General features: G+C 39.7%; 1 protein-coding gene across 1 annotated transcript in view; it reads right to left on the bottom strand.

The window, feature by feature from the left end:
- ZRANB3 (zinc finger RANBP2-type containing 3) overlaps positions 1–14,471 on the bottom strand; it is a 2,104,294-nt gene that overhangs the window by 227,376 nt on the left and 1,862,447 nt on the right. Inside the window, exon 14 of the mRNA XM_044074946.1 lies at positions 806–1,036. Within this exon, the coding sequence (XP_043930881.1) occupies positions 806–1,036 (231 nt within the window). The remainder of the gene's footprint in view (positions 1–805; positions 1,037–14,471) is intronic.

The following is a 14,471-nucleotide window of genomic DNA, read 5'->3' on the forward strand; positions in this document are numbered from 1 at the left end:
TGTTTTTTAAGTTCCTCCTTCTTGCCATCACATGCCAGTAAAATGTCCTGATCTATGTCATTCATCTTACCAATTTCATTTAAAATCTGCAGTGCCATGTCTCACCAGGAAGCAGTGACTTCATCTGAAGGTTCCAACTTATCCTAATATTTCATCTTCCAAACCTCCTTTTGGAACATCAGTATTTTTCCTGTGTGGTAATACACTACCTGCTCAATTTATATCCAATTTGCTCTGCTTCTTCCTTTCCTGCTCGTGCTTTGCTGTAACCTCGACTTTACCCACACACTCAACACACATGGTCTCCACATCATTCTACTCTTTCTTTCCCATTCTACTTTGTTCAGGTTTGTGTCCTCCAGCAACCTGATGCAGAAAAGAGGAAGGGGAAGCTCCCTAGTGCCCTGTCCAAATTTCATCCTAGTCAGTATGAATACCACCACCACTGGGACTCCCCTGAATAGATGTAACTGACCTAGTATGACTACGCCAGTCAGCAAAGTGTAAATAAATAAATAGCAAGCAGAACAGAATATTGCACTTTGCCAGTGTACATGGTTTGCTACTGCACACTTTTAATGTTTTAATCTGTTTTTCATATTTAAATATAGCCAGTGCTCTAGTGTTCATATGCAAAATTCTGCTTGCAATGGAATTAAAATGACAACAAGAAACCTACACTATAAACTGCACGGCCCATCTAAAACATTTTTAATGCAATATAATCAACTGGACAAAAAATAATTCTCTATTACAACTTCTCAGTAATATGAAAAAAAACTCAAGGACAACACTTTCATCTCACCATCTTCAGGAGATGTGCAGTTTTGATTTGAATCTTTGGGTTCATTTGCATCAGAGTTATTGTTTTCTCTGCTTTCGCTTTCATTATAACATAGATTCTCAGGGACTAACAGCCCATTTTTCTCTTCATTCTCTGCCTCTGAATCAGAAATAACAACACAGTCTTCATCTCCTTTCGGTACCGGTCTCCCAGCATGACTACCATTTGAGTGTGGATTCTCTTTTTCAGTATCTACACAAAATGAAAGACACAAAAATACTTATAAGTTTGTCAGTCTAATTTCACAATTTCATATTACATCAGATCACAAGTTTTAGATCCTCAGTCCTGAAAGTATTTGTTTATCCCAAAATTCTGGAAATATATACATATTTGAAGGAAAAAGATACCAGTAGTCCATCAAGTCTGCCTGTTTGGTGCAACATGTGCCCAGTAGCTATACAACACTCCACTGCCTCATTACACATGCCCTCATGGACACATTTGTGGCCATAGTTCCCAGTTTCTATTCTGAGAGTTCATGCCATATGTCTACCGTTTCAACAAAGTGTTTACACATGTAAACATAAAACAATCCCCCCTCCCCAGCTGAAGGCCATGGCCAACTCGTCTGCCCCCATCCTCTCTCCTTAACGTAATCCTCTTGCAAAAGCACATGATCAAGCTCCATACCAAAACTACACCCCAACAGCTTCTACTGATTACAGCCAAAGCTGTTAATCATACCTACATACAGCGTCCTTCAGAACCACTCGTCATCCTTGTAACCCACCTCTGGACTCTCAGTTATGCTAAAGTCTCTCTCTGAAGTGTCTACAGAACTGAGCAAAGTCACCAGCTGAGGATTTTGGGACAGCAGCATCATTACCTCTATTTATAATCCAGAAAGAAAGGTGGCAGGACACTGCTGCTTCTCAATGAAATCTTTTAATAAAAACTTAAAAACAAAATAATCTGGACACAAGTAAAATTTATATTAAGTTAATTCTTCCCTTCCTACTTCACAAAACATTACTGGCTTTTGCTGACATTCCCATCTTGTTCCTGGTGCTTTTTAACCCATCAAGATCATTATCACAAAACCCTTTGCCTGAAAAATCTGCTGGGGCCTAAGTACTCCCAGCTTATTCAATTTTCCTAGTTGTAGCACATTGCATTTGCCCAAGTTACATATGAGGTGCTCCCTACCTGATCAATTTGCTTCTAAAATTCCTTTCTATCCATCTGCACATGCCACACCTCTCAACTTCTTAGTGCAGGAAATATGGATGAAACCTAAATTAATGGGGGAAACAAAGGCCCAAAAATAGGGACAGATTTTAAACATTACTCTTATAAACTTAGAAAGTTACTAGAGTAACAGGATTAGCAATAGTGAGGATTTAATGAAATATATGAAGTCTGAAACTCAAAGGTGTGTCATTACATAGTGACTTTAATACTAAGCAATTTGCCAGAAAACAACAAATGTTATGAGAAAATTATCAAAAATATGAGGCAAAAATCTGGACAGTTGAGAGGTATGGCACATTCTGTCACGGATCCCTATACCCACGAACTTCTGGACTGTACGACAAAATTACGAGCCCCCCCCCAAATGCGTGTCTCAGAACTACAAAGAATAAAGTGTGATCCACTCCAAACTTGGATCACAGAATCTCACTACAGTCTTGTCAAAAGCATTTTTGCAGGGTGGCTTTGAACATCCCATGAACCCTACTTGCATATACTAACTTTGAGACTGCTGTACCTTGGAGCAACAGGAATACTCCAGGTTATGGCAATCTTGACCTCAGTACCTTTGCACTTAATGACTGGAGTTCTTGGGCTAACATTTTTAAATTTTTCAAATTCAAATGAGAGAAATATTAATGAATCTTCTCCAGTCTAGTAGCAAATCAAATGCCTTAATAAACTTAGCCTTCCTTCAGAATTCATGTCAGTATATTAAGGGGTACTGCATCACTGTCAGAAAAGTGAAGTTGAAATAACAAAACCCCGATTAGTAATATTTTAGCAGTTCAAACACACATCGACTGAGGTAACACAAATACAGATTAAGTGCTGCAAAAATTTAGAATGTCAATAAACATTAATATACATTGTAGCATAACAAGCATTTCATTTTTTTAAAGAGGCTATGCCCTTCTGTAGCCAAAGCACCCACAGTCCTCGGAAAGTGTAGAATATCAGTAAACAGTAATCAATTTTGTAGCACCATAACAAATTAGGTTCACAGGTTTACACTAGTCTAATGACCACCAGGGTCTTTATAAGCCTAGTTGTGCAACCCAACTCAGTTTTGACCTACAGCTCTTTGGACACTTATATGGTAGGGTATGTTAGCAAAAAGGTAGCTTAGAGTTTATGAGTGGGGAGGGAGTGTTAGCTGCAGATTAATTTACTTACTGTCGACCTCTATCCATCAGGGACTTGGAGGCTAGATGGAGGGGAGTGAATTTGAGATTTCCCAACCACTGATCAAGGTTTCATTTGAATAGGGTAGGGATGAACTCTGCTTCACACAGGTGGAGAGCTTATTCCATAGTGCGGGGATCCTTTGAGACGCACTCTCTCCAGCATATTCTACTTATGTCACAGGCTAAGCTCAGGTCCTTTGATCTAGTGTTTCTGGTGCTGTTTGTTTTGCAGATGTGCAATCAGAGCTGGATCTGAGCATGCCTTATATGCTAGGCATAGAATGCCTCACAGTAACTTGTAGCAAACTGAGTATAGAGATGGGGGCTTAAACAATCTGTGTGGGAGAGGGTATTCATACCTTGATTCTCCTGGTAAGAAGGGCATCCCAAATGTTGCAAGCCTTTACATTTTTTTTTTGTTTTTGGAAAGGGGCTATGAACCTCTGCTCCCAATGTGCGCGCACACACACACACACACACACACACACACACACACACACACACACACACACACACACACACACACACACACACACACATACACATCTCTTTATATATAGAAGCACACACAAACATTTACATACTAATAACTTCATGACTGTACATCTCAGGAAAGTTGGAAACACCAGAAATGGTGGTACTCACAAACAACAGCAGAGATCTTGATTCTCCTGGTAAGAAAGGCATCACAACTGTTGCAAGCCTTTACATTTTTTTTTTTTTTTTTGGAAAGGGGCTAGGAATCTCTGCTCCTAAAGCACGCGCGCACGCACACACACACATCTCTTTACATACAGAAGCACACACAAACATTGACATACTAATAACTTCATGACTGTACAATTCCGGAAAGTCTGAAACACCAGAAATGGTGGTACTCACAAACGGCAGAGATCATTATTAATAAATATGGAATTTTTGGGCTGTATCAAAGACGTGCTTTAATAAAATGTTACATCAAAACATCTGAAAGTGTGGTAGACAAAACACTAACATTCTTCTTTGTCTTCAAGATTCTCTCCATTATTTTTCTTACTAATAATAGGCTAACCTACTTACAAATCTCTGCTTGACCTTCTCGTGTTTAGTCACGATCATGGCTAATGATAGATGCCGTGTGTGTGTGTGTAAATAGGGGGCATAAATGCTCTTAACTTTCCCTGTTTTTGCAGAATGTCACTGATTTTGCATCATATTTTGGTTTGTCCCTCATCAATGATTTGTTTTTCTAGCAAATTAAGAACTGTAAAGAATGACCAATATTAGCGTGTGAAACTTAACAGTATTCAGAAAAGCAAGCAAATCCTATTCTTGCATAGTTTCTTCTCAACTCAGGTCACTGCCATACCAAGTTTGATATTTTGTCTTATATTAATTTTTAGCTTTCTATTATATTCTTGAACTAGGATGAAGCGTGTGTGTGTGTGTATGTATATGATTTTGGGTTTCAAGGCAATGCACAGTGTATTCTGACAGCAGTAAGAATATACATCCCTGTGTGGCAAATTTTTATGCATGTAGTCATTCATGTTATCTCAAAGATCTGAAATGCACCATCAAATTTATACAAGTGTCTGTAATTAATGGATATGGGGAATGCCTGTGATGAAATGAGTGTGTGTGAGGGGGGGGGGACTGCAGTGTATCGAAAAGTAGCAAGCTGGCTGTAAATATTTTTCACTTTTCATAACAGTAAAATTCTAGACAATAAGTGGCTGACTGTGGTGGTTTGGGCAGGCTGAGTGTGACAGCATGCAACTCATCACTGGCACAGTGGTACATACAGTGCAGTTGCTGTCAAAGTGCTTGGGTTTCTGGTGGAATTTTTGTCAGTGATTCTGTGTGTGAAGTCTGCAAATATTACTTGTCTTTGTATATGTTCTATTCAGGTGCTTTGGTTTCCACCTCTTACCACTCAGCTGTATAATATTATGCCTTTGGCCACTTGTGCATTCACTTTCACCCCAATCTAATGTCAGCGGGTTACAAAGAAGGTACCTTATCTTATTCTGAGGGGTAATGAGGCAAGCACTATTTGCAGTAAGGATTTACAGAATCCTGTATGCATTTGGCCTCAGTTTATTGAGAGCTACTATTTTGTTAGCTTTGAGCATTTAGGTGAGCTGCCAATGCTGAGTACTGGCCATTAACAAAATGCAGACCATTTTGGGAGGTGTACCACCTGGTTTATATACCACCCTGAGCATAGGAAGGGGACTTAAAAACATAAGGTTTTAATAACGCTTTAGTACTCCATTCAAAGGAAGAAACAGAAATGTCAATAGCTATCATATATATTATATACTTACCCCTGGAATCACAATCATATATGACCCTAGCTGTAGCTAAGAATATTTTGAGAGTAGGTACTGTATAACACTACATTCACTATATTAAGATGAAGATACATAACATCATACCATGATTCCAACTAATGCATTTTTTATCAGATAAAGCAATTTAGTGTTTATGGGATGACTACCTCCAACTTAACCTTTGGCATTATAATGAACCTTAATGCAAGGTAATTGCTCCTTATAGCAATCAATTCCATTAAAAGTTCATTCCGCTTTTCAATAAGGCAGTGACACTAAGAAATAACTTTCAAACATTTGTGCTAGTCACAAACTACAGTACTTGATTTCAAAATGCCACTCAAAAATGATGACACTTTACCCCTTATTAAAGTAATTCATTCCTCAGAAACCTAACTGCCCCTGACATTCTCTAAGATCTTTTTGGAAAACTGAATATAAATGCTTTGATCAAGTACACACATTGAAAAACAAACACAGACATATGAAGACTGGGGGCAAGGAAGCAATATGGGGCATAACAAGGAGGGGATAGGAAAGCTGCTAATCACAAGCAAACATGAGTGATGTGTAAATATTTTCATTTAATTGTCATTTGTTAACCATGTAAGTGGGATGAACCTTTTCAACCCTGATCCAGACCACATGAGCAAGATTAAATGCATTTATACATCTGTAAAAACACACACACAGACACACACGCATGTACATGTATACATACAAAGGGAAGAAAAACAGAGTGACAGGAGAAGAAGCAAACTCCACAATAAGAATGACTGGAAATCAGTACTGAATCCCAGACCAGCTCAGCCATGAAAATGAGATCTTATAACTGAACCACTGTCCAGCATATGTGAGGGGTTACTGCCCATAAGAGTAACAGATGTGAGCAACAAAATGTAAATAAACCATAAAAAAGACTGCAACATCATAGCAGAAAGGTGGATGGAAGCTCTGTATAGGAAAATGGGCAAACATTAAAAGACTGATATCTCTAGAACTCCCATCAGATATTAATATGACTTGCAAACATGGGATGCATAAGGAAGTTCTTACAAGTAGTAAAGACAATGAATGTATCAAGGGCGCACAAGAAATTATTAAACCTCAGGAAACTGTTATTGGGTAATCATTCACAAGCTTTAAATGGTTCATCTGCATACACTTCATCTCCATAACATCAACATATATCTGCCCTGTAAAGAATTTACACTCACTGGGAAATTGTGGCCTTATCTCTGGCTGTCTGCTTTGGGCTGGACTGAAGAAGTGACTGTCATGAATCTTGTAATCTCATTCAACAAGCTGATTTTGCAGCCAGTCCCTATCCACATCTTATCAGTCAACTCCAAACTGGATGTTAGACAAGCTTTGCAGTGCAGTCATCACAGATAAAGCAGAACAAGTCCTCCAGGATAGTAATCTCAGCTGAATTAATGTTTCCACAGATCTTGGAAATCTGCAAAAGGAGTGAAATTCATTGGCTCACACCCCTGCATTTTATTATTGTCCTTGACCTATCACTTTTTTAACCAGTCCTTTATTTAACATTTGTTTACCGGGAAAGTTCGACTTCAAATGAAGCCAATTTTCAGCAGAGGCCCAGGGAGAAACTCTCTAGATGCATGTCTTTGTAACTGGAGAGGAAACCCACACAAATGCAGGGGAGACAAGAAGAGTCTGCACAGAAGGCAATCCAGCAGAGAATTGAGCCTGAGAACCTCTTGCTGTGAGGCAACAACACTAACCTCTGCACCACTGTGCCGTCATTGTTGAATTTCAGAACAAAGGTGTAAAAGGTCTGAGCCATATGACATTTTGTAAACTCCAAATGTGTGTGTCTTCCATGTGTGCTTGTTATCACCTGTAGTCAAAAATATATTTACTGCCTTCTGGGTACAGCACCTATAGTGCCTTTTTTAGGCAAGGTTCAAATGACAAATTCACCACTGTTAACAGGTACAAGCAAGCAAAATCTGAGGGTAATGCTACTCAATGCTAGAAGTCTAAACCTCAAAATGCACTCACTCGAGGCACTCCTTAAAATGGAGAACACTGACATCTGTGCAGTGACAGAGACCTGGTTCAAAGCTCCAGAGAGCACCCCTGCATTACCAGGCTTCAATTCATACCACACTTTTCGGCCACCTAACCAGAAAGAAGCACTAAAGGCAAAGGCGTGTCCATATTCATTAAGGATATCCAAACCTCCAGGCTAGTTGCACAGCATAATGCATCCGAGATTATCCAAGTGCAACTAACTCTGGGCAAGACCGCAACCCAAATTGTAGCTTGCTACAGACTCCCCACCATGCCCCAGGATTCACACTCCATTTCTTGATACACTGGAAAGTATTAGGGTACAACCCAACACCCTAATAATGGGCAATTTCAACTACCCCACCATTAACTGGGAAAACTTCTCATGTACCAACTCTTTTGCTCAACGTTTTCTAGAATTCATAAATTCCAACGCCTTGGATCAACTTATTCACACCCCCACCAGGGGCAGCAATATCCTAGACCTGGTCATTACCAACATGGGAAACCGGTGTTCCACACCAGAGGTCAGTCAATTCCTCATTGGTCAGATCCGACCACAAGCTTATCAGCCTAGACATCCACATCCCACCCCCAGCCCCAATTAGGGAAACCATCGTAAAAACTTCTCAAAAGCCAACTTCACACTTCTTAAGACAGAAGTGGCAAACTTCATGACACCCATGCAGACGGACAATAGAGGTATGACTGCCGAATCCTACACAAATGCACTTTATAAGCACTTACACGAGTGCATGGATCATGCTATCCCTAATAGAACCAAGATGTTATCCTCCAAAAAAAGGAAGCCAATCTGGTGGTCCTCTGCCATAAACAAACTCTACAACAGAAGAAAGAAACTGTTGCAAAAAAGAGTAAAATCCCATGACTGGAAGAACTCCCTGGCCAACCTCAGTAAGAAGCTGAGACCCCTCATAAAATCCTCCAAAGCTAGTTACAAAAACAAAATTGCCACTGACTCTAAAGACAACCACAAAGCATTCTATAGCTATTGTCAAGAATCTAAATGGGAACACTCAGATCTGCTCTGAGTTATAGAATAATGGCACTAAATATACAGAACCAACTGATATTGCCAACATCCTAGCAGATAGGTTCAGTGCTAACTTTACCCCCCTCTCACCCTAGTGGGCCCATCTCTATACCGGAAGAATGCAAAGTTCCTATAATCACGGCTGCACAGGTAAAATCACACTCTCCAAAGCCAAGAACACAGCATCCATGGGACCTGACAATATCCCAGGCTGCGTTCTACACGAACTACAGAATGAACTGGCACCCTACCTAAGCACCATGTTCAATCATAGCCTCACCTCAGACTTTGTACCCACTGAATGGCGCACCATGACAGTTATCCCACTCCACAAAGGGGGAGCCACGATGGACCCCGGGAACTACCGCCCCATTAGCCTGACGAGCCTGGTCTGCAAGGCCATGGAACATATCATCATGGAACTCATAAACAAAGACATTGGTAATCTCCAAACTCTGGACCCTACTCAGTTTGGATTTGTAAAAGGCAGATCATGTCTCCTAAACCTGAATGACTTCTATGAAGCAGTCACTAAAGCCATAGATGAGGGTAAAATGGTTCACACAGCTTATCTAGATCTTGCCAAGGCTTTCAACACCATCCCCCACTCTGAAATTATAGATAAGCTCACTAAACTAGGTATAAATCCCTATGTCACAAGATGGGTTGCCAACTGGCTCACGGACAGAACCCACACTGTGAAAGTAGCAGATTCCAAATCCGACATCAGACCAGTGACAAGTGGAGTACCACAGGGTTCAGTCCTGGGTCCTCTCCTATTTGGTATCTACTTCTCTGAAGTGCAGGCCAACACAGAAGGTCTTTGGCTAACAAAGTTTGCAGATGACTGCAAACTAGGAGCCATAATCGAAACTCCTAACGATGTGGACAATGTACAAAAGGGTCTCACTGAGACCGATACCTGGTGTCAAAGCCATGGCCTGAAGCTCAATGCCAAAAAGTGTATTGTCATCCCCTTTGGTAAAAACTCTGTACCCATGAACTACCACATAGCTGGTAGTCTACTTAATGCCGAAAATGTGATGAGACCTTGAAACACAGGTGGACAGTAGTCTCTCCTTTGATAATCACATCGCCACAGTGGTCATGAAATCCTTCTACGTGGCTCATCTCATCACAAAAGGATTCTCATCCAGAAAAAAAGAGGTCATTGTTCCCCTCTACTCATCACTCATTAGACCCATTATAGAGTACAACGCCCCTTTTGGTATGTACCTCACAAGACATCTACAACAACTGGAAAGACCACAGAAATACCTCACAAAGACGATTATTGGCCTCAAACAGATGCCCTATGCAGACCGTCTCAAAAAGCTACAGCTTTACTCCATCGCATATCGCCTACTCAGGGGCGATCTCTGCCTAACATACAAAGCTATGTCAAACCCAGAGCTGTTGGACATGCTCCACTTAAAGAAATCCCAATCCCTCCGAGCTACACGCTCTAGGGACCTTAACCTTGTCACCACAATAAACAGAACATGCTGGAGGGATAGATTCCTGTCCCAGAGACTTCCCATACTCTGGAACAGACTACCTATCTATGTCAAACAGAGCTCCTCATTAGCACTCTTCAAGAAAAATCTTGATGATTGGATGGGAAATGGGAAATTCACCCCGGGGATCACTTCTGTGGCTCTGCTCGACAGGGGCACAGGAAAATAATTTTTTTGGGTGGCGAAAGCCAGGGTACATTTTTTGGCTAGGCTTGTATGGGCCCTAGGGCCGATAGCCTGGTACCTACCTATGAACATATAATGACGTATATACAAACAAAAACTGAATACAGCAGGACTTTCAAGATGGCTGCACATTAATGACAACTTAAATCTAGATATGCCATTGTGAAAACAGAAATTCAGCAGAGAAGGCCAGTAGATTTTTGTGTTTCTGAGTAAATTCCAGGAACTGGCTAGTAGGTGCACTGCCTGGATGTCAGGAAAAAATACAGAGGACCTAAAGGAAAATCAGCTACAAAAGGTGAGGAAAAACACTGAACAGGAAAGGTACTATAGCTGTTCAGCAGCCACAGACATGACTTCCAGTAACCTAGAGGAAAGCATAAGACAACTGCACACAGGGCTGGTTAAAATACACAAAACACTGATGGAGTATATCAATGCAAACAACAAAAGGCTGGAAAAAATGGAAGATGCTTTAAACAGATATTCAGATGAGGTGATAGTGCAAAAATCAGACGTCAAAAGGAAGAAAAGGCTGGCTGAATATGAGACTGCTCAGAAGAGATGTTTCTGAAGATAATAGAATTAGAGGACAGAGCACACAAGGAAAACCTGAGTTCTTCAGCTGTACCAGAAAAGCTGGAAGAAACAGACTGCATTGATTTTACGAAAGCACAAATAAGCAGCTGGACTGGTATTCCACTGCAGAACCTTTAGCAGTAAAGTTGCAATCCTACTAGCAGAAGGAGTTTATTCTGACAAAACTGTGGCAGAGGGGCAAAGTACTAAAGGTGGGAGACAGCAGAGTGTTTGTGGAGAATGATTACTCATTCTACACCAGGCAGAATAGTAAATTTATTCCCCTATTCAGGGAATGTTGAGAAGTAGATGTGAAATTCAAACTGCTGTACCCCAGCTATCTTCAAAATATTCTTCCCTGAAGGGACAAAGTCATGTTTTGATGAGGTGCATGCCAAGGAGGAAATGCAAAACTTTGTTTAACAAAAAGTGAGCTGTGAAACAGAAGGAGATTCTGCTTCTTGTTCTTCTGATAATATGAAGACCACAGAGAGAATGTGCTAGTGAAACCTCTTCCAATGTTTCAATGGAAAATGCTGCGGAGAAGGAAGGGAGAACAAGAGTTGACTAGTAGAAAGGAAAGTACACTAAATGAAGGAGAGACAGGACTTGGGAGATAGAGATGAACAGGAATAAAACCAGTAACTCGGAAACTGACAAATGTGGGATTACAAAGCAATAATTATATTTATGAAATATGACAGAAGAAAATCTGGAAATATTGGACTTGTGGGAGACTCTAAATTATACACCCTATGTCATGTCATTAATGTTCAGAAAAATACTTAGGGGAGGGGAAAAGTTAACTACAAGTAAAACAATTTTTTCCTAATATTGCTATTGTTATAGTGTATGATTTTCTTTGCATGCTATAGTTTTCCCAGTTGTTTTTAAGAATAAAGAGAATACTATTGTAAACATGTGCAGATGTTTTTTTTCTTCTTTCTCCCTTCTGCTCTCCCTCTCCTTGTTCAGTTTTAAGAAATGTAGGCACTGTAATGTAAAAAAGTCTGGTTAAGAGAGCATGACAAAAAATGAATGTGCTTTTTCCCATTTTGCATGGGGAAATTACTGGATTAAGGCCCTTAGCCTGATCTTCTCACAAGTTTTAAGAGAGGGCAAGTAAATAAAAAAAGAATATTGAATATTATAAGGCTTTTTTCTAGCAAATAAACATATGCATAGTATCAATTCTGTATCTGGCCCTCATGTTTCCATGGAGATAATCTTCTTCTTCTTCTTTCGGCTTTTCCCGGTTAGGGGTCGCCACAGCAGATCACCTGTTCTCTCATGACTCGCAGTGGAGTTTTACAGTGTTGAGTTGCCAAAGGCACGCACTCACACCTAGGGCCAATTTAGAGTGTCCAATCCACTTACAGCATGTCTTTCAGATGTGGGAGGAAACCGGAGCACCCGGAAGAAACCCATGTGACCACAGGGAGGGCATGCAGACTCTGCACAGAAGGCACCCCGGCAGAGGATCGAACCGGAGAACTTCTTGCTGTGAGGAGGCAATGCTAACCGCTGCACCATCGTGGCCACCCTCCACGGAGACAATCTGATAAAGAGAAATTGGATATTAAAAAATTGGCTAGGAGATATTATTCTCTGAAAACATGCAGGTGTTTTCTCAGCTCCGGCTGGGAGAGCTATAAAGATGAGACAAAACCAGACAGCCCTTAGCAGAAGTACTGCCTGCACCATGCGTTTTAGCATGGATAACCTTTCTTTTAGGTCAACTCAAGTCTATGAGTGTGGCTGTCAGTTTGGGACATTTGTTCTTATTAGGAGGGTAAAACCTGAATGTACATAGTTTTGTGTGTTAGTATTAAGTTAATACGATTTAAAGGGTATTGGGTGTGTTTGTTTTTTGTTTGAGGGCTTTCAATAAAACAAAATGTTTTGTAAGATGTGACATAGGCTTAAATGGATATGTCAGGAAACAACTGTATAAAAGTTCAACCTGCCAAATAGTGTATGCATGTAGCATAAAAGCTGGAACTCGACATTTAACAAAAAAGATGTTATACATGAAACATGCGAATAATAATGTTTTAATATAATTATTTTTTCTGTAATGTCTTTAAATGCTGATGGTCTCACAAATAAATATAAAAAAGAAAGAGTAGTGAACTATATTAAAAAAATGTAGACTGTGAACAGCTATGCTAGAGGAGGCACACTTGGAAAGAACTGAACATATGAATTTGATAAAGAAAGGTTTTTAGGATGGTTATTCAGTGGAATGCCTAGGACAAAGAAAAGAACAGTACTTATAGTAATTGCAAGAGGATCTCCAAAAGTGATAGAAGAGAATAAAAAAGATAATAATGGTAGATTTGTAGTACTAAGAGGCTACTGGCAAGGGAGGAGGATTACATTGGCATGTATTTATATTCTACCTAAAACGGCTATAGTGGAGCTTAAGAAAATTCTGAGATAAATAATCAGCTTTCAGCAAGGAATATTACTTACAGGTGAGGTGGGGAATGGAATTTGACTTGCTGCAGTGAAGATGTGTCTGGGGGCCCAGAAGGGAAAGTATAACAAAGAAATTTATGAAAATATTTGGCACAGACGATGTGAATTCACTACTAGTTGTTCAGTGTGAATTTAGATATTCCCCAAGATACAAAAACTGGGCTAGGCTAGACAGAATTTATATTTCAAAGAAACATTCATTTAATTAAAGGTCTTGATATACACCCAATAACTATTTCAGATCATGCGCAAATAATAACCAAAATAAAAATACAGGGTAATGAAATACTGGAATTTATGGAAAGGGTAGTGTATGCAAATTGGTGTAACTAGTGAAATTATTTTTCTGAGCTATGATATAGAATCGGAATTGCCTAGACATAGTAAGGCCTTGCGAGTCTAATTATGGTGGCTGCCAAAAAAGCAATTACTAGAAAATGTGAATCAAAGTCTTAACCAACTGTATTACAAGTAGTGACTAGAGTAACAAGAGATAAAACAACTGGAATTGTGATCTTTAAAAAGGGTAGGAGCAAATTATCTAAGTAAAAATGGGAACCGGGGAGGAATGAGGTTTAAAAGAAGGCAGGGCTTGAATGAGCTATGTAATGTTTGACAAAGATTGGGTAGAATGTGATGCATAATGTTTGCAACTAGGTTTATATCAGTATGGATTGTGATGTAAAATGCTTGCAGCTGTTATTATGTCAATATGGTTTGTTTTTATTTATATAAATGTATGATTGTCTATGTCATAAGTGATAATTTCATAAAGAATGCTTCTTGTTTACAAAACTGGGTAGAGCAATTATTTACTTGCACAAAGGAAACCATAAACATATACTACTTACTCATCTTTCTACCTTCAGAACCTCCAGTTGTAGTACTGACTCAGTGCTCTTTGTAATGCACAGCTTACCATCTTAGAGGAAGGCAGCAGAAACCCCAACCACTCCCAATCAATATACCATCATTTGGATTCATACCCTGCCTCCCAGTTTTAATGACATGGAAAAAAAACAGCATGTCAGTTTAGATGCATCATTCTGCTTATTTAGCCATCAAAAATCACTA

This window comes from Protopterus annectens, chromosome 6.part0 (assembly GCF_019279795.1).
Source record: "Protopterus annectens isolate FY-2018-M chromosome 6.part0, PAN1.0, whole genome shotgun sequence".
NCBI lineage: Eukaryota > Metazoa > Chordata > Ceratodontiformes > Protopteridae > Protopterus > Protopterus annectens.